A 25,209-nucleotide genomic window follows, 5' to 3' on the forward strand; every position below is an offset into this window, starting at 1 on the left:
TTAATCATCCATCACAATGAGAAAAACCAAGGAATATATTTCTGATGTGCAGCAAAAGATAACTGAGCTTCACAAATTAGAAAGTGACTTTAAGAAAAGAGCTAGAGCAGTGAAAATTCCCATTTAAGGATTATAGCTGGAGAATTGCAGAAAAAGGTTGAGTTTCGGGGTCAGAAAACCTTAAGAAAGATTATCAAACAGCACCTACATCACCACACGTTGTTTGGGAGGGTTTCAAGAAAAAATAAATCAAGAAAAGAAAATGCTCTCATCCAAAAACAATCCCCAGCATATTCAGTTGTCAGACACGACTGGAACTTCAAACGGGATTGGCTTCTATGGTCAGATGTAACTAAAAAATTTGCTTTTTAGCAGCACAATAATCTAAAAACAAACCTTAAAACAACACAAAAATGGGTCACTGGGCACAAAACAAAGCTTCTGCTATGGCCATTCCAGTCCTCTGACCTGCACCTTATAGAAAATGAGTGTGGTGAACTGAAGAGGAGAAGCACCATCATGGAGCTGGGAATCTGAAGGGTCTGGAGTCTGGATGAAGGAATGGTCTCTGATCTCTTGTCAGGTATTCTCTAACCTCATCAGGCATTATAGGAGAAAACTCCTATACTATTTTAGCAAATGGAGGTTTGAAAAAGTATTGAATAAAAGGGTACCGTTAATTGTGCCCAATGTGTATTAGAGAAAAACATTTATTTCATAATGATATTTCTCCCCATTTTAAATTCTTATTCTCCAATGAAAGGTTAGATTTTTGTGATTTTTTAAAATAAAATATCAAAAGGATTAACAATGCAGATTTATTTTCATAGCATTCTTTGATCATATGTATCATATTTACCAAGGGTACCAACAATTCTGACCATGTGTGTGTGTGTGTGTGTGTGTGTGTGTATATATATATTACATTAATACATTTAATGATTAAACCACCTGATTAAACTATCAAGATTGTTGTAGAAAATAGTAAAAACCTTTTTTTCAAGACAAAGACGAATAAAAAGATTACATTTCTATGAACTTGTGTTTTACATGTGTTTCAAATAAAAAATAAAAAAATCTTTAAAAGACTTTTCTTATCCTCTCAGATATCCTCATTTGCCATTGACCCAAATAGAGGTCAATGACACCATCTTTAATCTTTCTGACAGAGGTGCAAAAATCCAAACTCTTCACTTGAGCATGTGACTGATGCTGAAATGTTCTCTAAGTACATATAATTTGATATTTGGACTAAATGATGTACTATGAAGCAACGCTGACACTGATCCTTTGGTTGCATGATCACAGAGTTGCCATTGCAAGTACCTGTTTCAGTGCCAAGGTTTTCAAATGATGCAAATGTCTGTCCAGGGTACAGAGAAGTGAAAATCATGTATGGTATATTTTTAGTGAACTGGACTTTGTTTTCAATTTATTGAAGACATTTGCCACTCCTCTAAATGGCTTCATCAGTTGTCTGATGAAACTGATGTACCACCATGAAGTGACAGCTGTTAAAGAGCCACAATAGAGATATTATGCCTGTATAGACTATTCTCATTCACAATCAGCCTGTCAGGACAGATCTATGCCAGTATAAGATAATGTAAGAGAAGGTCTGACTGGTTACAAAAATCAAATGGCTTTATGGTCTAATCAGCATTATGACCATAGATTGGGCAACTTTCATTTGGCCTCAAGTCCAATCATGCTGCTCTGTCGTGATTCCCCCAGTTCTCAAAGCTATTCTTATCTTTTGCCTTGACAAATCAAATGATGAAATTACACACGCAGAAGAACGTGTGCAGTAATCGGTTTACTCATTCAGCATGACTAAACAGTCAATAAATGATATTCAGTTTAGTAATGAGAGGAGAACTACAAAAGAAGTTGCTTGATCATGTTTTTAGCTTACTAACTTGTATTTTGTTGCAGTTAAATGTCTCATTCTGGGAACATAGCAGGTGCAGTAAAATACTTATGTTTAAATATAAATGGTCTGAAGATTGAAGTGGCTCATTTATGACTTTTCTGCTCACCTTTGTACTCACTGTCACTTGTAGAAAACACAGAGGAACTCAAACCTTGATCTAACATCTTCCACACATTCTGTAGGGAATCATCAGCGCCTATGGGTGACAACAGAAAGTGCGATGACCCGGGCAGTGGTACCGGAGCTTCAGATTGGTTCTGCGGAGGAGTGTTTTCTTTACTGCCCACAGACTTGAGGAAAGAACAGAGAAAAGGAACTCAAACACTGAAACAACAACAACAGACTCACACTGTTTACAACCAATAAAATTACATAAATTTGGGGTCAACTAGATTTATTAAAGTATCTTATGCTCACCAAGGCTGCATATATTTAATCAAAAATACAGTGGAAACTGTAATATTGTGAAATATTATTACAATTTAAAATAACAGTTTTCTATTTGAATATATTTTCAAATTCATTCCTGTTATGGCAAGGGTAAATTTTCAGCAGCCATTACTGCAGCCTTCAGTGTCATGATTCTCCAGAAATCATTCAAATATGCTGATTTGGTGCTCAAAAAGCCTTACTTACTATTATCAACGTTGAAAACAGTTGTGCCGTTTAATATTTTGGTGGAAACTTTGAAACAGACATTTATGTAACATTATAAATCTCAATTTTGACAAAATTAATGCATCCTTGCCAAATAAAAGTATAAAAAAAATTAACGGTAGTGTGTGTGTAAAATACTGTATGTTATAATATATAAAATATATTTATGGGGTGGTGAAGATGTCATAGTACCTGGACTCTGATTGGAGGCTCCCATGGGTTGGCGGTTCTGCGTTTGTCTGAACTCTCACTCTCAGAGAATTGGGGACGGACTATAATCGCCATTTTCTTATTCTGATCTCTTTGTGCATATTGTAGCTCCTAGAATGAGAATCAAAACGAATGTATTTAAATTTCATGCTTGTGTGATTATTATCAACCATGTATTTTCATACATCTGACAAAGGAGTGATCGCTAACTTTTGCCACACCAGTGACCTTGACAAAGAATAACATTGCATAAGAGCTGTCTAAATCTTCACATCAGTACATATACAGAGGCCAAACTGATTAATATGATGAAATATATTCTCTGTATCAATATAGAGAGCACGCTTTGATTGAACGTCTCTCATGCAGGAGTCACCTGAGTGGTTAGCTGGTACTGTAACTGTTCCAGGGTAGATAAGCGGCTCTTTGGCTGCACCCCATGCTCGGACTGAGAGGGTTCTTTTTCCACCAGACTGTGCTCTGGATAATTTGATTTGAGAGTGATCTTTGAGTGCCGTGGAACTAAGAAAAAAAATTTAATTCAGAAATTGCTAGCATATTTCACTATTAATTACAAAGAAACAACAAGAAACACATTGAATTAAACATGAAATTAAGCAGAAAAACTGAAATAGTATTTTCTTGTAAAACATGCTTGAATAAATTTGTTTTATTTACAACTTATTTAAAAGCTTTAGAGGGCAATTTCACATAAAGGTGACTGTTTGCATCCCTGATGTTCATTTTAGACAATTTCCATAACTTAAATGTCAATTTTGTCTGTAAATCACAGGACATATCAAACTGAGGATGTAGCAAGTAAAAATATTTGGATGTGTTTATATTCAGCAATGCCAGTGAATGACTTTTCAATGAGTAGTATAACCGATATGAATCAAGACAAAACAAACAAAGCATGGAGAATTTCTGGTACAAATAAGCATTGGAATCTATTGAGAATCAAACTAAGATTTCTTTAATCCCTTAGTAAACACATGGATCAGCCCATTGTGATGGGGCACCAGCATAACAATGAGAGGTGAATTATGGTTGTTATCCCCATGTGCCCTTTCACAAAATAACAGAAGAGAGTTCTTTATTTCCCTCTTGAGCCAGAGATAATTCCTTATATAATTTAAAACATTTGGAAATCTAATATTGTTCATTCATTCTAGATGAAAATACTACTGAAACCCATGATTACGCTTCAAAAGCGACACCAACCCTCCAGTCCTGCTTCTATCAGCTGCGCCCGGAGCCTGTTGCCCATTTCAATGAGTTGCTGTTTGTCCTGACTGAGGCTGGAGATCAAGCGTGCAGCCTGTTTGAGCTTTGACTGAAGAGTAGCAACATCACCCACGGCTACCGCTCTGGCTGAACTCTGCAGCAGCAGCAGTTGCTGTCTCATGGACAAGTTCTCCTCCTGAAGCTGCTTTACCATCTCACTCTTGAATACCAGACATACATTCTCGTTTAGGCAACCATAAAACATACTTCTGATAAAAGACAATTAATGTCAGTAATACATCATATAACCACAAGAATGACACATAATACACCTTTATTAACTTTGCTCATAAATATTAATTAGGAGATATACTGTTTGGCCAGTAGTCCTAACTGCTGATACAGCCAGCTGGCAACAGCTTCTGCTTAAATTTGTTGTTTTATTCAGCCGGTCATGACTTTGCACCACTAACAAAACAAAATTCTATTAGCTCTCAAAAAGTTGGGGGATGAATTTAGAAATTTCTACAAGTGGGTAAAATTATTTCTAAATCATAGAACTAATAACATGTTAGTTAGTAACTGTACTATAAAACCTTTTTATGGTGTGCATTATATTACATGCAGTGCTGTACCTGGTTAAGGACAATGGACTCTCTCCTGCTTGCAAGGTCAACCTTCAGTGCTGACACCTGACCACAAATACATTGCAGTTTAATAAAGATAAATTGTAATTCAGAAAATATATTAATCATCCCGTCTCTTTAAGGCAGAAAGATCATGCCTTATTTTGCACTTATTAGAAAGTATTATTTAAAGTTAAATTCTATATACTGTACTTAAAACTTGCCTGGTTGCCAAGTGCAACAGTCTCTAGGTTGTGGAGCAAACTGCCTTTTTGGTACTCTTCTGCCTCCTGTCTCACTTCGTTTAACTCCAGCTCAGTAGCTGCCACTCTTTGCTTAAGCCTGGCTTCTTCAGCTGCTGCTGCCCTCTTGTGATTGGCCAGCTCCAGACGTAAGCTCTCGTTCTCCATGTGTTTTGAGTGACACTGGAGAAATATAATCATATATACAGTATATATTAAATATAGCCAACTTTCTCCGTAACTAATCATGAAACATCAGGGAAGAACAAACTTATAAGAAAAAAAAGCAACTAGTGGAGGCACATCATGTATACTGGCTCTGCGCTAACTGGTATGTGTGTGTTATCTGTTAAATTTATTTCCATCTAAACAAGAATTACATCATATTATGGCCTTCTAATTATTAGATGCCTGGGCAAGGGACTGAAATCATTACCTGCTGGGTAAGCTGTTCCACAGCAGACTCCAAATGAGCCAGCCTCACTTCCTGTTTCTTTAGAGCAGCGGCATTGGCTACTTTCTCCACTCGCAGCCCACCTGCAAACACTCTCCTTTAGAACACTGTGCTCCAACCAAAATCTCACTTCATCTTTTCTCCAGTGAGGCACAGAAAACACACTTTTTTCATTAAAATCACCAATCCACAATGTTACACAAAAAGTTTGAGCTTATATTTTTTTAATCACCTATGGTCTCATTAAGTGATCTAATGTGGTTTTGAAGGTAAGTATTGTCAGGGGAAACAGGGAATGTAAGGGCAGGAATGCTGGCAGTATTGACTATCTTGGAAGACTCTTCTAACCGCTCCTCCAGATCACGACATTTGGCCTTTAGCTTCTGGATCTCTTTCTCCAGAGCCTGACTGTAGTCTGTCCCTGAAATAGACAAATTACTGTCATACAACTGGGTGGAGATTAAATGTTCTGACACAAATGCAAGTAACACACTTCATGCACTACTTACAGTATCCTTGACAGGATACTACTTTGTAAGTGCATTACTGTACTGTGATTTAGAAGTGAACTAGCAGACCTAAATTATTTTCTGTTGTATTTAAATAAGAATATTCTTTTAAATTCCTAATTCTAATGACTATTTCCCAACAAGTAGGGGAATACATTTAGAAATTTTTGAAAGTGGTGGAAATATGTCACAGAAATAATCATTTAGTTTCCTTATTGGTCTGGAGACCCCTTGTACCTGCAGTGCTGGGTTCTGGATTTGTGGTCTGACTCTGAGCTATAGGCATCTGCTGGCTCAGGTTCTCCATATCTTTCCTCATTTCAGCCACCACTGCTCTAAGAGTGCTGTTCTGCTGCTGGAGTCTCCTGATCTCTTCTGATGGGAAACTGCTGCTGTCTACTGCAGATGCCTGAAGATGCAGTTCACATTGTTTTATGCACAGGTGTAAAGAGTACCTAAAAACCATATTTGAGTAAAAGTACAGATACCTTATTTTTGGTCATTTTTAAAATTACTCCATTACACGTTACAAGTCACCAATTCCAAAACAACTTGAGTAAAAGTCTTAAGAGTATCTGATTTGTGGAGAGCAATCACGTTTATTTTCTGAAACCAAAATAAAATTGAACACCTCAAAATTACAAAACAAAACAAACAAATAATATCTTTCAAAAAGGTCTCTTCAGTATAATGGATGTGTAACTGCAACACTCATTTCAAATGGAGTAAAGAATACTCATATTCAAAATACAATAATAATTGAACAGATACTCATTCAAAAATGTAGTGAAGTAAAGAGTAAAAGTTGCTAATATCTTTGATACTCAGTACAACTACAAAGTACCCGAAAAGATACTCAAGTACAGTAACTAATTACATTTACTCCAATACTTTACACCTCTGGTTTTATGTTATGTAAGACGGTAATGAAACAATAAAATTATGGTATAAGCCAATTAGCAACCACTAGGTGGAGGCAGGAGATTGTGGCATTTTAAAGATCTGAATTTTCAATCAGTCAACAAGCTATTACAGGACTTAACCTGTAATACACAGTGTCCAGGGAGATAGTGAACTTTCACAGTAACATTCTGTGAGTGGCCAAGCATCTTCTGCCGATATGCTATTTAAAGTCTCTTAAATGCTTCTTGATAAATGACATACCAAATGGCTGACAGGGCAAATACGAACAGCTAAATGTGACATATAACTTCAGAATAGCTGTAATAGCATTGCACCTAGTGGATACTATCTATAGTTCAATCTAATGAATGGAAGAGCAGGTCTTAGATGAAATAAATGCTGTGGATGTTGACGCCGTTTGCTGTTTTATTTAAATAGTAATTTAAGCTACATTTTCTAAGCAACTACACAGACAATCATCCAGAGGCAAGTTAGAGTCAGATGATTTGCTTCATATGCTGTGTGACTCCTACTCTTCAGACACTTTGGCATGAAACCCAGAGAACTGTTGGACGAGATACCCACCAGATCTTTAGCTGTCATCACACCACTTGTGTTTTTTTTATCAAAGTACATTCTAAATGGTAATGATTCCTTCACAGTATTATATATCAGTCTGAATGGTGTAACAGAGAAAGCTGCGTGTGGTCTAACCTGAATTCCTGTTAGTGCTGGTTTGGTTCCACGTAGCGCCTGATCCCGCTCTACAGTGACACTTTTCAGCAGTGTCACCGTCTCCTGTAATTCTCGTTCCTTCTCTCTCAGTTCAGCAGTTATCTTAGGGCAGATATTAAAATGTAAAACATCACATCCTTACAGAGAACAACTGTGAGAAACACTAACTGGTTAGAAAATATAGGCCACAAATATAGGACATAACATATATCTGAACTAACTTCAGAATGTTAAAATTTTCTTTCATCATGAAATTATTTTATTTTGAATATTTTTCAGAATACTTTTGTATTTTATGTTTGTTATGTGTCTGACTGTGCATCAGCTCACCTGGTCTCTGGCTTGTGTAAGGCTTTGGATGAGCTCCTCGCTTCTCAGGTAGTGCTCAGAACGCACCTCCTCACAACGCCGCTCCCAGTCCAACTCCAGCTGAACTCTCTTCTGCTCCAATGCCTGCTCCCTCTGCAGACCACTAGACACCTGCTGCTTATACCTGACAGATATACGATTCATCTGAAGGACTGCTTTTTTTAAGTAAATGTAAAGCAAATGTGGCTATACCTCAACCTAAACTGGCAAATCCACATACTTAAGGATTCACAATATATTAGTTACTGGACAATATTATGTTGTGGTCAAATGATTTTGGAAAGATCATATTTAGGAGATGAATGCACACAAAAGGCACTGCATAAAGAACACCGAATGTTCTTTATGCCCAGAGTTTCCTAGTTGGGGCGTGTCAGTGAGTAAACATGTTGGATGCAATGGATGCAGCGTCTCCATTAATAATAAAATTGTTTAAATTAACAATTTTTTTCTATAAAAATCTACATTGCATGTACAAAATAGGGCAATATTGTATAATTACAATGGAATATATAGCAATTTAATTGACATCACTTTCATAAATAGAATAAAAACATAAAAGCAAAAATGCACTGATGCACATTCTTTATCGTTTTTTTAATAAGTGGAGTTTAAAAATCTTCCTGAATTTGTTTTTTTTTTTTTGTAAAAAAGGTGCATCACCATTTTGCTCCAATGAAATGACTTGAACACACCTGATGTTATAATTCTGACTTCCCTACGCATTAATACAAACTTTTCATGATGACTTGAATGCACCCTTAAAGATTTTTTTATTTATTGGTATCAGCTTATATATAATTACTTAATAACACTGTTAAATGTAATCTTATATTTTTATATTTATATAAATTTTATAGTGTACATTATAATTACAATGCAATACAATTTTATTTTATTTTTTAATTTATTTAGACAAATTAGTATAGAATTTTAATATCCGACATATATTGGCTATTACTGACATTTATCGGTCATAACAAAAAAATAACAAACAAATATAAATAAATAAAATGCATCAGCCAGAATTTTAATATTGGTGCATCCCTACTCTTACTTTTATTTCTCACAGTACAACACAGCTAAACAGTTTAAATGTTGTGTAAAAGGTTCTCTCTTGTGACCCCTCACCTTTCTATATCCTCTTTACACCTTTCCAGCTCTGCTCTCACTTTGGCTTCTCTTTCCCCTGCAGAAAGCAGCTCTGTATCCTTGGAAACATTTTCTTTGGAGACCTGTGTGATGTAAGTATCCCAGCCAGATCGGGTTGTTTCCAGCTGCGTTCTGAGCCTTCGGTATCAAATAAGAGATTCAAATCTAATGGGGATCTGGTTACAACTGTGGTACCAAACACAAGTTAAGGCCCTCGATTGAGTACAGATAAGTCTTACAGCAGCCATGTTGTCTGTCTTAATCTGTGCATATGAAATATATAATTTATGAATGTTACATTATAAGCACAGAAAAATTAGGAGCACTTGTTACCTTGAGGCCTTGAATTTTAAACATGTTATATAATCCTAGTGTTCAGAAAGCCATTCTCAGGGACACCCACACATTTCCTCTCAATGTATTTACACTAATTTAGTCATCAGCAGGAGCCGCGTAATGCATCTCCCATCCATTTACACAAATGGATAATTTAACATTTCATGAAAAATTTACACCTTTATGCAATAAAGCTTAAGTATTTCTTGGCAAAGTAAAAATAAACCACAGAACATTTCTGCGAATAGTAATTTTGATACGTTTGTGTCTTACCCTTGTATCTGCTGGTGTCTGTGATGAAGGTCAGCCGTATGGCTCTTTTCTCTCCTCTTCTGCTCCAAAATCATCCTGTCCAGTTGAGCCTGCAATTCTGAGATTTTCCCCCCATCCTCCTGGAGCTCCCTGGCATGAGCCTCTCTCATGAGACCCAATGCATCCTCTTTCTCCCGAGACCGTCGTTCCAGTTCTGCGTGTCTGAATATATCAAATTTCAAAACATCAGAGCAAGACATGCTGGCCTACCCAGAGTAATCTGAGCACAGAAAGGTTCATGACCTCAGCTGTTTTTTGATTGGTCATTAGGATCTAAAAATGTTCATGTCATTTGCATTTACTGTATCTTATGTGTAATAACTGGATTTGACAGGGGATACTTTATGACAGGGTATCTCAAACTCTAGATGTATTACTTACTTCCTGTTGTAGGCTTCTTGCTCTTTTTTATAATTGTTCTCCATTTGTTTTAGTTTGTCTTCAAGCTCTTTTATCCTGTAAAACAGTAATCATGATCTTCATGATCTTTAAACAGCTTTTTTGTTAACATATACATGTCAGCTCACCTGGAGTCTTTCATTGCAGTGGTGTTCTTTATTTCCCAGTCTCTGTGCTGGATCTCTTTTTGAGCCTGCTGGTGATGTTCTTCAGAGGCCTGCAGGGCCTCGGTGGCCTGACTGTGAGCTTTGGCGTGGACCTCCAGCTCTTTGCTCAATAGCTTTTCCTGAACAATAAAGATTAATATTAAACTCAATTTTAAATGCAGATGATCACTCATACTACGGCTATAAGTATGTGGACACCTGAACACTTATGTGCTCCCTACCAGCTTCTACTCACCTGGGAAGACTTTCCAAATTAAGCTGTAACCTGACTGTGGGAATGTGCCCCCATTCAGAAACAAGTATGAGTTCAGGCACTGACATTCAGGTAATGGGGCCTAGCTCACGGTCAGTATTCCAATCCATCATTCATGTGGGTATTTCAGTTCATCAACATACAGTACTTTTGGTCATGTAGTGTCAAAGCAGTGGTTCATAACCAAAAAAATTAAAAATAAATAAATACAAATTTGATTCAAGGTTGACAACCACTGGTCTAAACGGCCCTGACTTCCAACATAAAGATTATAATAGGTTTGATGTGGTATGGTTCTTACTTTGAGCTCATGTGAGAGAACCACACTGTTCATTTCATCCAGCTTCAGATGGAATTCATGCTCCCGCTTCCTCATCTCACTGTCAAAATCTGCCATCATTTCCTGTTGTGGATTGCAATTTACAAGATTCACTGTAAGTGATAATGTTTAACCCAATAATGCAGGAATTTTTTTTTTTTTACCAAACCCTTATATGCCTATGCTTATACAACACTTAAATGTCAAAAGTCAAGCGACAACAACACTGAACAATAATCTATTTTCAAACTGACCTACAGCATAAATAGCTTTGGTTCACCGACATTATCTGTGATCCTTCACGACCTTATCATTTTACTTTACAGAGTGAGGTGAGGATTGCTTTAGCAGTTAGTTGACATAGCTCAACGACTAAGAACTCCTGCCAGCTGGAATCCTTTTAGGTCAGTGGGTTTACTTTAAATAACATACAATGTCTTGGCACTAATCCCAGGACATCCACTTTGTGGATTAATTTTTTAAACCAGAAACAGCATCATAACTGTAAATACCCAAAACAAATAAGATTTAAAAAGACTTAAATTTAGGGAATGGACACAATAGATGTTTAGTCAGTTAATCAAATCAATGTATTTTTTTATTCTGTGGCCGTGTTATTAGTGTGTTACAGACACCCGTGTGCAGACAGATGTTTTGGGCCATTACATTGCATCTTGCAGTGTTTTTTTGAGCGTCTTCTGCCATGAGCACTGTGCCATGTCTAGTTAAATACAGTCCAGCTTTTTAAAACATATGACCCCCTGTGTTTTTGAACACAACAAATGTGTCCTATAAATGTTTTTTTGCTTGTATTAGGATAGGACTGTATGTAGACAGGAAACGAAGTGGGAGAGAACTTGGGACGTCTGAAGCGCAACAGCACTGTATGTCGGTGTGCTGCCCACAAGGCTATTGGCACAACATGTGTCCTATAAATCTTGCAGTTGACACCATACCTGTTTCTGAAGCGCCAGCTCACCATCAGATTCTCTTATTCGCCGCTGGAGATCCCGTCTAAGTGTTTCATTTTCCTCCCTGAGTTTTTGAATCTCACTTTCTATCATGCTAAAAAGCCAGAACAAATATCATCAAAATTCCACAAAAACCTAATTTAGAAATCAGTGTGGATGACCAAATATAGATGAGCCTGAGAAACAAAGTCATACTTCTGGACTTTTTCCAGTTTGACTCTATGCTCGACTCCCCTCTTCTGATATTGCACTTCTATGTCCTCCTTCGCCCTCCGCTGCTCCTCCAGGGCATCCTGAAGTTTTGCTATCTCAATCCTCAGCTCACTGACCTCTTCCCGCCTGGCACTCTCTTCCGTATGAGCGCGGGCTGCCAAGGCATCATAACGCTCCAGCTCTTTGTCCCTCTCCTCCAACACACGAAGATTATACTTGAAGTCATTCCGTAAGCGGAGGAAACGCTCTCTCTGGGTGGACAGCTCTGATGTGGCTTCATTTAAAGCAGTCTCCAGTTGTTGAATCCGCAAAGCCTGAAGTTCTTTCCATTCTCTTTCTTTACAAGCCAGCTGGGCCTCCAGGTCCACAGCTTCCTGCATGGTTATGAAGCAGATGCTGAACAACAGGGCACTGAAACACTTGACATCCTGTTAAGCAAATCTGTAGACACAAGAAGTGATTATAAAATGTTTATCAGAACATGTTTATAAGTAAACACGCAACAATGAAACCCTACACATCATATAAAGCCATAAATTAGTTAAAAAATACATCTGATAATGGCATAATAGCTTAAGTTATATCCTTCCTGATCCAAAAAAGAATGAATCAACTAACGTAAATGTTCAGCTACAAGAAGAACATAAATCCTTATGGCTAAAACATTGAACACAACAAGAACAGAACTTCGCAAAAAACAAGCTATTTTAAACAATTTCGACAGAATTATTTCATTCAATAAAAACGCTATTTACCTTCATGTGTATATCAGCCAAACATTAATGAAGAGGCAAGTATTTTCTACGGTTAGCTCGCACAGCGAATATTGTTTTGTTTTATGTTCTTGTCATAAGTAACTTACAGACGTCCGGAGCTGTGTAAAATTAAAAATACACAGCAGCTACACCGGAAGGAAGTTGTTGAATATGTCTTAAATAGTTTACATTGAATGTTTAAGTCAGCTAAGCTAACTAGCTAAGGCATAGCATAAGTTCTAGCTCAGCGCCACCACCACAACTATCCATGCTGCCATGGAAACAAAAGGCGTCTGCAGTAACATCCGTTTCAATGGTCTGCCTGCCGGATGAATCTAGTTCCCATTTTTTACAACTGAGCGTCATTTGCTTACTTTGAAAGCCGGAAATTTTGAGTTCACTTCTGATTAAGCTCTATTTCTGGCAGGACTCTTATTTCCCGATATAAAAGCATCACGCTTATCCTAAAGTTATAAAAGGTTTCCGAGACTTTTGTTTGAAAAGAAAATAAGAAGTCATAAATAATGGAAATTATTTGTTATTTTGTATTGTATTTTGGTTAAGTTACCTAACGTACACTAAAAGATATATTTCTCACAAAGTACTTTAACGTTTTACCCAACAGACTATTGCAAGTCTGTCATGTTCATTGTGTACCTTCCTGCCAGAAGTATAAGACAAGTTGAGACAGTTTTGCCTCATCGGTTGGTATTTTTCCAAACCTGTGACAACTTTTCCTGCGGCTTACAAAACTGTACAAAAGCAACTGACGCAAAGGGAAATAGGGAAATAAGACACTTGATTCACGTGGTTTCTACCTGCCTGCTGTCACGTTCTAAATTGTATCTGTAGCCTACTAAGTGTATAAATTATAGGCTACATTTTCTCTCATTTATTAATAAGAATGTTGCATGTAAATAATTTCTTAGTCTTATTTAGATGGATGCTGCAACTTCCTGACGAAAACAAAATGTTCCTCTTTTCAGTTTTTGTAATATCTGCCGGTATGTTTTACACTCATTCACTACTCAGAACTCTCTACAAAGCCAACAGCTGTCTTTACATAATATAACAACAAACACTGTATCTAAAGAAGTGTTCCGAGTTGTTGACAAATTAGCTGAATTGCAAGGAAGTGGCATCAGCCTGTTTTGCACTTCAATTTTACCTGTGTCAGCATGATGTGTGCCACATTATGTGGGGGAAAATGCTAAATAATATTTTTGTTCAGCACCTAATGAGAAACAAGCTGATGCTTCATAAATGAAGGGAAGGTCCGTAAATCCCCTTTAAATCCCCTGAGCACATGGTTTGAATAGGGATGAGAGAGAGAGAAGGAGAGAGCGGTGGGGAAATTCACGTAGTGCCCTCCTCGCGCACATTGGCTGCACGTCAGTAACTCAAGTAACTCATTGGTGACAGAACACAGTCAGAGGAGCGGATCCCATTCAATGCCCCTTCAAAAGATGAGTGCCGTGCGAACGTGATGTCCTAGTCCTGGTCCCAGGAGGGCATCATCAGTGAATTACCTTAATCGAAGAGCATCGTTAAGGTATGTATATGAGGACTGATGCCTCTAAATATGTCAACATGTGTTCAGAGAAAATGTTTGGGTCATTTTGCGCATGCTTAAGCGTGCTTGTGTCGTCGGGATGGGTGATGCTGAATGCCGGTGGGCTGCTATGGAGACTGACTGATGAAAAGTAGCTAACAGGTTTCGGTTCAGAAACAGAAATAATGTTCTTTTGAAATAATGTTCTTTTATCGTTGAAAATATACACCATGTGATAAACACAAACATTTTAATAGCCTATATCGTGAATTATCCACATACCGATACAATTGTCATATACTAGTCTGATATTTTCACAGCATGTAATGTAATCGTTGAGTAGTTGTTGGTACAATAGTGCTACAATTGTTTAAGTGAGAAAATTGATACTTAAGGATGGTATAGATGTGGATTTATACTCATGTGGTAGTGCCAGGGCTTACTGGTAGAGGAGAGAGAGTATAAATGTCACGTTTAGCACGTAGACCAGAGAGCGCCGGTGCATCAGACGCTCTTCATGCAAATATCAGAATGACATATTAATTAATGTAATTATCAAGTTTACGAATTTTACATTGGCTTACAGGGGAGTCGATTTTACAAAGTTATTTCGATAGGAAAATTTATGTGCGCAATTTTTGAGGTTCGTCTCGAACAGCCTTTTGAGCAGTTATATGCATATATTAGCATATGTGACATTTAAATCTATAATGTTGTCAGTGTCCCATCCTGAAATGAACCAAAATGCTCAATCAGCCTACCACCTCAAGGGAAAAAAAATGCACTGCTACTATTAAAAGTATATATATATATATATATATATATATATATATATATAGCTTAGGGTCACGTGATTTTGCAAAGTAAGACATGTTCCTGGATCAACATTATTGTCCAAAAATATAGACCTAACCCTACCCATAATTTCTCCCTAAAATCAGTGGGAAATGAATGACAAGGGTGTAGAAGCGCCTAACTGTGGTTGTAAGGCTAACACTGACATTTCCTGTAAACATCCCTCAATTCTGATTGGTCGATTGGAATGTTGTTCCTGGATCAAGATGGATGTTGATCGAGGAACATGTTGCACTTGGTGAAATCACGTCCACCATGGAGTATTGTAGGGGGAGGAAGGCCAGAAGAGGCTGTAATGTATAATGTAAATCTGCCTTAATTCCCTTCTCAGGCTTATCCTTATTACTACATCAATACCATTCTTAACTATAATCATAAAAAACAACAATAAAATTAGGAGTGGTGTCACACACAGATCTATAAGATTTACAGTCATGGCCAAAAGTTTTGGCATTGACATAACTTTTGTGTTTTGCAAAGTTTGCTGCTTAAGCTGTTGTGGTGTTCATTCACATTGTTTCTAGATTATTGTGTAGAGTGATCAGATGCATTTTAAATAATTGCTAAAAGCTTCCTTGGCCAAAAAATGAACTTTTCACAAAAAAAACAAATTTCACAGTTTTTTGATCCTGACACAAAATGACCAGCTAACATTAATTGACTAATCATATCAGCAGCACATGTAAAAGTGTGAATGAGTACTAGTCAGGGGAAATCACTATCATACTAAATAGATTGTAAGAGCAGACTGATTGCTATAAAAGGAGGGAAGAATCGCTTCCAATCCTTGCGTTCTTGTTAGCAATGGTTACCTCCAAAGAAACACGTGCAGCCATCATCAATTTGCATCAAAATGGCCTCACATGCAAGGAAATTGCTACAAAAAATATTGAACCTGAAAGAACCATTTACCGTATCATCAAGAACTTCAAGGAGAGAGGACCGACTGCAGTGAAGTCATCTTCAGGACGTCCCAGAGTGTCCAGCAAGCGCCAGGACCGTCTCCTCCTGAGGAGTCAGCTACAGAATCGTGTCACCAGCAGTGCAGAGCTTGCTCAGGAATGGCAGCAGGTTGGTGTGAGAGCATCTGCACGCACAGTGAGGCCAAGACTTTTGGACAACGGCCTGGTGTCAAGAAGGGCAGCAAAAAAGCCACGTCTCTCCAAGAAAAACGTCAAGGACAGACTGAAATTCTGCAGGAAGTACAAGGAATGGACTGCAGAAGACTGGTGCAAAGTTATTTTCTCTGATGAAAGCTCCCTTCCGACTGTTTGGGACATCTGGAAAATCAATTGTTCAGAGAAGAATGTGTTTTGCAAAGTTTGCTGCTTAAGCTGTTGTGGTGTTCATTCACATTGTTTCTAGATTATTGTGTAGAGTGATCAGATGCATTTTAAATAATTGCTAAAAGCTTCCTTGGCCAAAAAATGAACTTTTCACAAAAAAAACAAATTTCACAGTTTTTTGATCCTGACACAAAATGACCAGCTAACATGATTTGACGAATCATATCAGCAGCACATGTGAAAATGTGAATGAGTACTAGTCAGATGAAATGACTATCATACTAAATAGATTGTAAGAGCAGACTGATTGCTATAAAAGGAGGGAAGAATCGCTTCCAATCCTTGCGTTCTTGTTAGCAATGGTTACCTCCAAAGAAACACGTGCAGCCATCATCGCTTTGCATCAAAATGGCCTCACATGCAAGGAAATTACTACAAAGAATATTGCACCTGAAAGAACCATTTACCGGATCATCAAAAACTTCAAGGAGAGAGGTTCGACTGCAGTGAAGAAGTCTTCAGAACGTCCCAGAGTGTCCAGCAAGCGCCAGGACCATCTGTTTTTTGGTCCAGACACAAAATGACCAGCTAAGATTATTTGACTAATCATATCAGCAGCACATGTAAAAGTGTGAACTTCAAGGAGAGAGGTTCGACTGCAGTGAAGAAGTCTTCAGGACGTCCCAGAGTGTCCAGCAAGCGCCAGGACGTCTCCTCCTGAGGAGTCAACTACAGAATCTTGTCATCAGCAGTGCAGAGCTTGCTCAGGAATGGCAGCAGGTTGGTGTGAGAGCATCTGCATGCACAGTGAGGCAACGGCCTGGTGTCAAGAAGGGCAGCAAAGAAGCCACTTTTCTCCAAGAAAAACATTAAGGACAGACTGAAATTCTGCAGGAAGTACAAGGATTTGACAGCAGAAGACTGGTGCAAAGTTATTTTCTCTGATGAAGCTCCCTTACGATTAGAGAACCTGTGGTCAGTCCTCAAAAGACGAGTGAACAAGCAGAAGCCCACAAATTGTGATCAACTCCAAGAACTAATAAGGCAAGAATGGATCGCCATCAGTCAGGATTTGGCCCAGAAGCTAATATCCAGCATCACAGAGCGAATTGCAGAGGTTATGAATAACAAGGGTCAACTCTGTAAATATTGACTCATTATATTTTTTGCCAATAAAAGCCTTTAAAACTTATGATATGCATATCATTGTTTTTCAGTATACCATAGAAACATGTGGAAAAATAATCTACAAATACTGAAGCAGCAAACTTTGCAAAACACAAAATTTATGTCACTGCCAAAACTTTTGGCCATGACTGACATTGATTAGATGCTTGAAAATCAATGAAAAAAATACAATCAGTAATCTTCTTGTCATTGTGTTGCAACTGACAGATTAGAATCAGCCGTTTTGCTAATTAGTATGGACGTGACAAGAAGCATCCATAATTAACAAAGTCAGTGCCAGCTGGGACCTGTTTCAGAGAAACAATTCAATGACCTTTCTAAAATGAATCCTAACCCTACATAATTCCTCCTTAAGCAAACATAATTTAAATCCCAACCACAAATTTTGTATAAAAATCTACATAAGATGAGGATAAACACAAGACACTTGTGAGGTTACTCTTAACCTCATGGGAGGTGATTCTGGTTATTGCAATCAGTACCACATGAAGAAATGTCAGAGTCTTAATTTAGGCTGGTAGGGTACAGAGGTGTGCCCCTCAGCCCCCACCCCCTGCTTGCCTCTAGATGAGGTAGATATGTGGGAGGTTCAGAACAGTTAGAGAATCAGTTTTCAGGGACCTTAAGCAAGGTAGGTCATACATATGTTGGTTGCATGACTTTCTCTTACTGAATGCTGCTCTTCTACATCATAGTTCTTGATCCACTAATTTCCACATATGTAACACATTGAGCAAACTCTATTTTTTGTTTACTTGCATGTCGCTAATAGTAAGTTAAGTAATAGTGGTAATACTTAAGTGGTTTAACTGCCTTACATTAAAAAAAACAATTATTTTATTTATTGTACATGTATAGTACAAAATACCACAGTTGTTCTTGGTATCCAGATGAATAGTTTCAGAGTTCACGTATAGATTTACAAAGGACCAGGTGTCCATTAGCTTTTTGTTTTAAATGAGTATGTATGAGCATTCATTGATCAGTCTCTTTAGTTCAATGAGTCATGGAGTAGTCTTGCCCTTTAACAAGGTCAGTATAAGAAGGCTGACCATTCTGTAATGGCTTTTATAGCAGTATGTGCTACATTATCTTCATATTATGTTCAAATCAAGTTGTGGTGTGTGTGTGTGTGGTATTTATTTATTTTTGGGTAGAAATGAGGCAAAAGAAATCACAAGCAAGATGACAAATGTCTTCAGGAAGTTGGGTAGCCATCAACAGCTGTCTGGCAGCTCCTCCTGTTGAGAGACATTTGAAAGGGCACAACAGTTCACGCATTGCATAGTAGGCTACAGAAGTGTTTGCTAATCCTGGTCCTGGAGCACCCCCCACATTACACATTTTGGATTCCTTCCGCATTTAACGCCCATGATTCAACTCATCAGGTCATTAGTTGAGTGCTCATGAACTGAATTAGGTGTGTAAATAAGGGAAACATAAAAAGTAAAGTGCTGGCAGTGTTCCAGGATCAGGAATGGGGAAACTCTGGGTTAGAAGCCATATAATTAACTCTGTGATCTGAAAGAAAAACTACTTGTTGCTGTTTTTTTTTTTTTTTAAAGTTGTAATTTGTTTTGATACTTGGTGAGTATTACATTCAACATGTTGTACCTAGAATTACGAGAACAGTTTTTGGCAGGAACATGAATGAGGTAGGTTGTGAATCCAGTGTGCCAGGCAAACAGAACAGATCTAGCTGTACAGGGATATTCAGTAAACAAGCATGATTTTGGCAGTTCAGCATTAATTATCCATAAGCATTAGTCAATTAATATATTTAAAGTCATGTTGACCAATCAGGTCAAGTACTCTAACTTTCCTGTTGAATTAAGCACCATCAATGACACAAGTTTTGTGACACTTTTTGTTGCAGTTGAGACCTGACCTGTACAAAGCATCATGGGTGGAGCGGTTGTAGACACTGGTGACAGTGGGGTCAAGGCACCTGATGGAGGGTGGGGTTGGGCTGTCCTCTTCGGCTGCTTCATCATTACAGGTTTCTCCTACGCCTTTCCCAAAGCAGTCAGCGTCTTCTTCAAAGAGCTTATCCGGGAGTTTGGAGTGGGCTACAGTGACACGGCTTGGATCTCCTCTATACTTCTTGCAATGCTTTATGGCTCAGGTACAGATGTCCACTGACAGCAGGGATAGATGAGAATATTTTGTGGCTAAGTGGGTTTTCAAATTGCAGGTCCACAAGAAGGATCTTATAGTATTATCGTCCTATTCTTTCTTGGAAATCATGATTCTGCATGCTAACAGTAGTTTGCTTGTTGCAGGGCCTATATGCAGCATCCTAGTGAACCGTTTCGGGTGTCGCCCTGTGATGATGGTCGGGGGCCTTTTTGCCTCACTTGGTATGGTTATGGCATCTTTTGCAACCAACATCATCCACATCTATCTCGGCACAGGAGTCATAACCGGTGAGTACTGTTTTGTGAATACTTATGGAATTCTGATGTACTTCATTTCAAAGCATTAACACCCTCAAACTATGTTCTCCAGGTTTGGGTCTTGCTCTGAACTTTCAGCCATCCCTCATCATGCTGAACAGATATTTCAGTGAGAAAAGGCCCTTGGCCAATGGGTTGGCTGCAGCTGGAAGTCCCGTGGCTCTGTGCTGTTTGTCTCCTCTTGGTCAGGTTCTTCAATATGAGTATGGTTGGCGTGGAGGCTTCCTAATCCTTGGAGGGATTCTACTGAACTGCTGTGCATGTGGAGCCCTAATGAGGCCCTTGAAAGCACCCAAAAAAACAAGCGAGGTGGACGAAAAGAAGGAATCCAAACCAAAGCCTAAGCTTCTTGACTTCACCGTCTTTAAAGATCGTGGCTTTTTGATTTACACTGTGGCTGCGGCCATTATGGTGTTGGGTCTTTTTGTGCCTCCTGTGTTTGTGGTAAGCTATGCCAAGGAACTGGGCAATGAAGACACCAAGTCTGCCTTGCTGCTCACCATACTAGGGTTCATCGATATCTTCGCCAGGCCAACATGCGGTATCATCGCTGGGCTCAAGTGGGTTCGGCCACGATGCGTTTACCTCTTCAGTTTCGCTATGATCTTTAATGGCACTACTGATATTATCGGCTCCATGGCCAAAGACTATCCATCTCTTGTGGTGTTCTGCATCTTCTTCGGTGTCTCCTATGGCATGGTTGGAGCCTTACAGTTTGAAGTGTTGATGGCCATTGTGGGGACAGAGAAGTTCTCCAGTGCCATTGGCTTGGTGCTGTTGGTTGAAGCCATTGCTGTGTTGGTGGGACCACCTGGAGCAGGTCAGAGTCATTTATTTTCTGTGCTGTTAAAGAGAAGTCATAAGACAAGCAATGAATCAACTAAAACATACAATTACATGACCAAAGTATCTCCTCTAGTCTTTTAGATTACCTACCAAAGAAAACCACATTCTCTTTGCAAATGGTCAAAAACAAAAATATTGTTGGAATGCAGGTGGCCCTTTATGTACCTTTACAAGAACCCTTTGTTTAGTGTTGGAAGGGCCTTATATTTGTACAATACCATATGTTAATTCCTTATTTGGATTGTTTAGACCTCCAAACACAACAAATGGATGTTATAGTTGTCCCAACAATGACAGCTGCCGCTCATAGGTCATTGACGTGTGCCCTGGTGACCTGTCAGGGCTGCCGCCACAATTGGCCAATCCATGTGGGTAGTTTATCATGCTTCTCTTGTTTCGTTTCACAGGTCGTCTTCTGGACGCCACAAATAATTACATGTTCGTCTTCCTGCTGGCTGGGTGCGAGGTGGTCCTCTCGGCCCTTGTGCTCGCCATTTGTAACATGCTCTTCATCAAAAGGAAGCCCCAACAGCCTGACCCTCCAGCAAAGATGGAGATGGCCATTACCGAGACAGAGATGGAGGAGCTCAACAAAGCACCAAAGGACAACCAAGACAACGGAGGTGGTGAAAACGGGAAGAAGCAAGCCATCGAACATGAAGTAATGACAAAATCTGATGATAAAAAGGTTGAGGAGCCTGAAAGCATAGGGGTGGACTCGATAGAGGTGGAGAACGCTTCCAAAAAGGTGACTGAACCAAATGGTGTGGTTGTAGAACCTGAATCCTCTCTGTGAAGATACTAGAACAATAGATATGACCGAGCTTCCCTTGTAGGACTCATGAACGTGCGTTTGTTGTAGTGTATGCTTTTTGTATCGAGCTTCAAGTGTGGTTGCAGAGGACCGCTTTTAGACCTGCTCTGCAGTTCCGATTTAGCCATTTTTAGGCCGACCACTGCCTTGTATGTTAGCAGATGTCATATCCATATGTTCTCAAAAGGTTCTTGTTATAAAAATAGAATAGATTTATACTGCGGCATCAGAGTTTTGGCCAGTAAACACTCCACATCAGAGCAGGTCACCAGCATTATACTGAATATTACCAGCTTGTGTCTTTGTGGCATTCAGTGTTTGCTAATGTGGATTTAGAATATATTGTCATCTGTAACGTTTTAAACTGGTCCTGGGAGAGCACAGGATTGTATTAAAGTCCTGTATTTCAGACAAATAGAAATGACATGCAAATGAGGATCCTAGTTAGTCTTTTTAAACTGGATACATTGTTGAGGGATGTACACAGTTCAGACATGCTTGTATTTTTGTGAACCGTTTCAAAGTACATATTATTGGAGGACAAAGCGGTTACATAATTTTTATAGTGTTTGGGTTTTTGCTATTGTTAATTTTAACTTCCTTGTATAGATTCAGTATTTGTTGATGTCAGTTGGCAGCTCCACTTTATTTATTTGTATTTTATTCATCTAAATGTCAGTGTTTTCAGATCAACTGCATCAATCAGGAGAGGACCACATATACTTGTGATATGTTGGTTATGTAACATTTATTTTCAGTTCAATCAACATTGACTCAAATGCTTTTTTTTTTTTTTTTTTGGAAAACAGAATATATTTTTATAGTGGAAAGCAATTTTTTTATTATTTAGTACTACAAGATTTATGAAAATGGTAGTATGGATAAAACCCTTCTAAACTTTTGTTTTTCACCAGCACTGTATGAGTAGGGACCCTCTTTTACTGCGTTCTAAAGACACTTGAGCTGTTTTTGGTTGTGCCTTAAGTTTTGTAGCCATACAAAATTTGTGAATTATTTTACAAAATAAATATCCTTCCCTCTGCCCTGGACCTTGACTCATGTTATGGTGTTTTGTTTAGTTTTTTTACTTCAAGCTGACATGACTCAATCCCCCACTTTATTTGGAATTCAATTAAAAATGATACATTAAATCACTGAGTGAACTGATTTGCCCAGAAATTATGCTAGTAAAAGAAGGGTAGTGAAAATTGTAAATGACCACAATGTTTACTCCTACAGTAAGACAGTCTAGATCCTATTAGCACAGGATTTGTGCAGTATTTGCAGTTCAGTCCAGCTGGTGTCATTCTGTAAATGCACCTTAAGCATTTGTAGCCATACAAAATTTGTGAATTATTTTACAAAATAAATATCCTTCCCTCTGCCCTGGACCTTGACTCATGTTATGGTGTTTTGTTTTTTTACTTCAAGCTGACATGACTCAATCCCCCACTTTATTTGGAATTCAATTTAAAAATGATACATTAAATTACTGAGTGAACTGATTTGCCCAGAAATTATGCTAGTAAAAGAAGGGTAGTGAAAATTGTAAATGACCACAATGTTTACTCCTACAGTAAGACAGTCTAGATCCTATTAGCACAGGATTTGTGCAGTATTTGCAGTTCAGTCCAGCTGGTGTCATTCTGTAAATGCACCTTAAGCAGCGGCTTGTCTGAAACAGTGAGGTAAACCAGCAAGGTGATCAATCCTGCTCCTAAATCTCTACCCTTGCTGTGGAGTTTAAATCTAAACTTGCTTAAATTATCAAGTTAACACAAATGTTAAGCTAAAGTAAGCTGAAACAGTTAATGTAGAGTGACTAAAGTACTTAAGCAGAGCAACAAGACATAGCACATTGTATTATCTATGATGACACAAAAGCAATTTTGGATGTTTCAGTACAACTATGGTATTAGATGCATAGGAGACAAATTGATTACAGATGCATGTGAAGAGAACAGCATGAAAAATAGATAGTAGATTGGAGCTAAAAACAAAAAATGGCAGTAAGATAGTGGGTTTAGCATAGAGGAAAGAAAGATGAAGCTCCAAGCCTACTGGAGAACACGATCATGAGAAATTCACAGTGACACAGGAATAGTGGGTTACTATACTGCCTGAGGTATCAATGGCAGTAACTCTGATACTGGCATGAACTACACAACCCAGTTCTTTCTAGAAAACAGGACAATGTTTTCAAAAGTAATAAAATCTTAATGGTGATTAAGCAAAACCAACTACATTTAATTGCCTATACCCTATGCACATATGCACAGAATTTTAATTTTATGACAGCAGCACAAAACAACTTGCCCCACTAATTATTTACTGATAAAAACAAAATGCAACCACAAGTACAAGTAATTCATTTATTTACACTGTTTAAAATACACAAATACGGTGGTAATACAAATTCTTACAGGACTGACAAATTGGCATAACTTCCACAGAAGTATGTGGAGCCCAAAGCAACCATGGGCTTCAAAATGGGGGAGAATCAGATGAAAAATTTTATCCAGTAAGTTGCCAATGTCCCCTACAGATGACAGGGGAACAAGATGACCAGACCAGCTTTCAAGGTGCATTAGAAAAACCACATGTGTGCTGGAATATTTCATAAAAGGGGAAAATCACTAAAACATCAAAGCAAGACTTTGATTTGTTTTCAGTCTTTCAACCTTTGCAAAGACAATCGATATCTCCAACAAATGATTTTTCACTTCCAAAACACCATCTGAACCATCAGAACACAAACTTGCAGCAAAGCATAACTAACCTTTTCAGAAGACACATGTTGCAGTTCTAAGCATGATCTCCATGAGTCAAAACATCACCCTCAAGAGTCAAAGTTCAAGTTCAGAACGCACAAAACACCCAAAGTCTGGCACTTCATTGTTGTGGCTTTATGAAAGAGTGGATAAAAATAACTGCCGATAACTTTCAGACTCAAACCATCTGTGGTCATGTCATAGTCTAAAGAGTTGCATGGAAACATTTACACGATTATTTTACAGTTATTTCACAGCTTAGAAACAGAAGAGACAAAATAATGGGGGAGGCAGTATTGTACAGTTAAAGAGATCAATATAGCAGACAAACAAGCGAGGTTCATATTTCATAGTCTAAAGAGTTGCATGGAAACATTTACACGATTATTTTAGTTATTTCACAGCTTAGAAACAGAAGAGACAAAATAATGGGGGAGGCAGTATTGTACAGTTAAAGAGATCAATATAGCAGACAAACAAGCGAGGTTCATAGGGTCCCTCTGTGAGGACATGTACGAGTGAAAACCACACTGTGGAGTCCGTTTGCTATGAGCGATGTATGCTGAGATTCTGGCCCCTTTGTGGTCAGTCCACTCTATACCACCAGCTTCACCGTGGGAAAGGAACCTCACCAGCTACAGAGTTATTAAAATGTATATTAAAAAATAAATACAGAGTAAATAAAAAAAACTGAGTGAA

The 25,209-nt window shown here is 38.3% G+C and overlaps 2 protein-coding genes and 3 long non-coding RNA genes across 7 annotated transcripts in view; 3 read left to right on the forward strand and 2 right to left on the reverse strand.

Moving 5' to 3' along the window:
• The window catches only part of LOC107755501 (uncharacterized), a 4,639-nt gene extending 2,454 nt beyond the window's left edge, over positions 1 to 2,185 (forward strand). Inside the window, exon 3 of the long non-coding RNA XR_001641704.1 lies at positions 2,116 to 2,185. This is a non-coding gene — a long non-coding RNA (uncharacterized LOC107755501). The remainder of the gene's footprint in view (positions 1 to 2,115) is intronic.
• ccdc57 (coiled-coil domain containing 57) overlaps positions 1 to 13,060 on the reverse strand; it is a 14,320-nt gene extending 1,260 nt beyond the window's left edge. The window contains exons 1-20 of one of the 2 annotated variants that reach the window (XM_016572306.1): positions 12,743 to 13,060; positions 11,970 to 12,428; positions 11,760 to 11,868; positions 10,786 to 10,887; positions 10,193 to 10,350; positions 10,047 to 10,121; positions 9,627 to 9,827; positions 8,997 to 9,155; positions 7,827 to 7,989; positions 7,476 to 7,598; positions 6,096 to 6,267; positions 5,582 to 5,770; positions 5,332 to 5,432; positions 4,878 to 5,078; positions 4,663 to 4,719; positions 4,025 to 4,247; positions 3,177 to 3,322; positions 2,783 to 2,911; positions 2,040 to 2,223; positions 1,327 to 1,363 (exon numbers count right to left, since the gene is read on the reverse strand). In XM_016572306.1, coding sequence (XP_016427792.1) covers positions 1,347 to 1,363; positions 2,040 to 2,223; positions 2,783 to 2,911; positions 3,177 to 3,322; positions 4,025 to 4,247; positions 4,663 to 4,719; positions 4,878 to 5,078; positions 5,332 to 5,432; positions 5,582 to 5,770; positions 6,096 to 6,267; positions 7,476 to 7,598; positions 7,827 to 7,989; positions 8,997 to 9,155; positions 9,627 to 9,827; positions 10,047 to 10,121; positions 10,193 to 10,350; positions 10,786 to 10,887; positions 11,760 to 11,868; positions 11,970 to 12,367 — 2,907 coding nt within the window. In that variant the 5' untranslated portion in view covers positions 12,368 to 12,428; positions 12,743 to 13,060 and the 3' untranslated portion in view covers positions 1,327 to 1,346. The remainder of the gene's footprint in view (positions 1 to 1,326; positions 1,364 to 2,039; positions 2,224 to 2,782; positions 2,912 to 3,176; positions 3,323 to 4,024; positions 4,248 to 4,662; positions 4,720 to 4,877; positions 5,079 to 5,331; positions 5,433 to 5,581; positions 5,771 to 6,095; positions 6,268 to 7,475; positions 7,599 to 7,826; positions 7,990 to 8,996; positions 9,156 to 9,626; positions 9,828 to 10,046; positions 10,122 to 10,192; positions 10,351 to 10,785; positions 10,888 to 11,759; positions 11,869 to 11,969; positions 12,429 to 12,742) is intronic. The other variant, XM_016572304.1, reaches the window with a different exon arrangement.
• Positions 13,061 to 14,226: 1,166 nt separating this feature from the next.
• slc16a3b (solute carrier family 16 member 3b) lies at positions 14,227 to 22,539 on the forward strand. 2 transcript variants are annotated; one of them, XM_016572309.1, is made up of 5 exons: positions 14,227 to 14,294; positions 19,500 to 19,748; positions 19,906 to 20,049; positions 20,132 to 20,899; positions 21,333 to 22,539. In XM_016572309.1, exons 2-5 carry the CDS (start codon positions 19,526 to 19,528, stop codon positions 21,719 to 21,721), a joined length of 1,524 nt encoding a protein of 507 aa, XP_016427795.1. In that variant the 5' UTR covers positions 14,227 to 14,294; positions 19,500 to 19,525; the 3' UTR covers positions 21,722 to 22,539. The 2 variants fall into 2 exon arrangements, with proteins under 2 accessions (XP_016427795.1, XP_016427794.1); XM_016572308.1 differs by lacking the exon at positions 14,227 to 14,294 and adding an exon at positions 18,010 to 18,254.
• A 279-nt stretch (positions 22,540 to 22,818) lies between these two features.
• Positions 22,819 to 23,441, reverse strand: LOC107755505 (uncharacterized). Its single transcript, XR_001641706.1, has 2 exons — positions 23,398 to 23,441; positions 22,819 to 23,059 (listed from the first exon to the last, which is right to left on the reverse strand). It is a non-coding gene; the product is annotated as an uncharacterized LOC107755505 (long non-coding RNA).
• A 1,324-nt stretch (positions 23,442 to 24,765) lies between these two features.
• On the forward strand, positions 24,766 to 25,200 carry LOC107755504 (uncharacterized). The gene is made up of 2 exons (XR_001641705.1): positions 24,766 to 24,848; positions 24,996 to 25,200. It is a non-coding gene; the product is annotated as an uncharacterized LOC107755504 (long non-coding RNA).
• Positions 25,201 to 25,209: the final 9 nt, after the last annotated feature.

Source organism: Sinocyclocheilus rhinocerous, unplaced genomic scaffold (genome assembly GCF_001515625.1).
Source record: "Sinocyclocheilus rhinocerous isolate Xijiao unplaced genomic scaffold, SAMN03320098_v1.1 scaffold140, whole genome shotgun sequence".
Taxonomy (NCBI): domain Eukaryota; kingdom Metazoa; phylum Chordata; class Actinopteri; order Cypriniformes; family Cyprinidae; genus Sinocyclocheilus; species Sinocyclocheilus rhinocerous.

Coding starts and splice junctions, on each gene's coding strand:
- slc16a3b (XM_016572309.1), top strand. CDS start 19,526: ATGGGTGGAGCGGTTGTAGACACTGGTGACAGTGGGGTCAAGGCACCT. Junction 20,050..20,131: donor CGGCACAGGAGTCATAACCG/GTGAGTACTGTT, acceptor TATGTTCTCCAG/GTTTGGGTCTTGCTCTGAAC. Junction 20,900..21,332: donor GGTGGGACCACCTGGAGCAG/GTCAGAGTCATT, acceptor TTCGTTTCACAG/GTCGTCTTCTGGACGCCACA.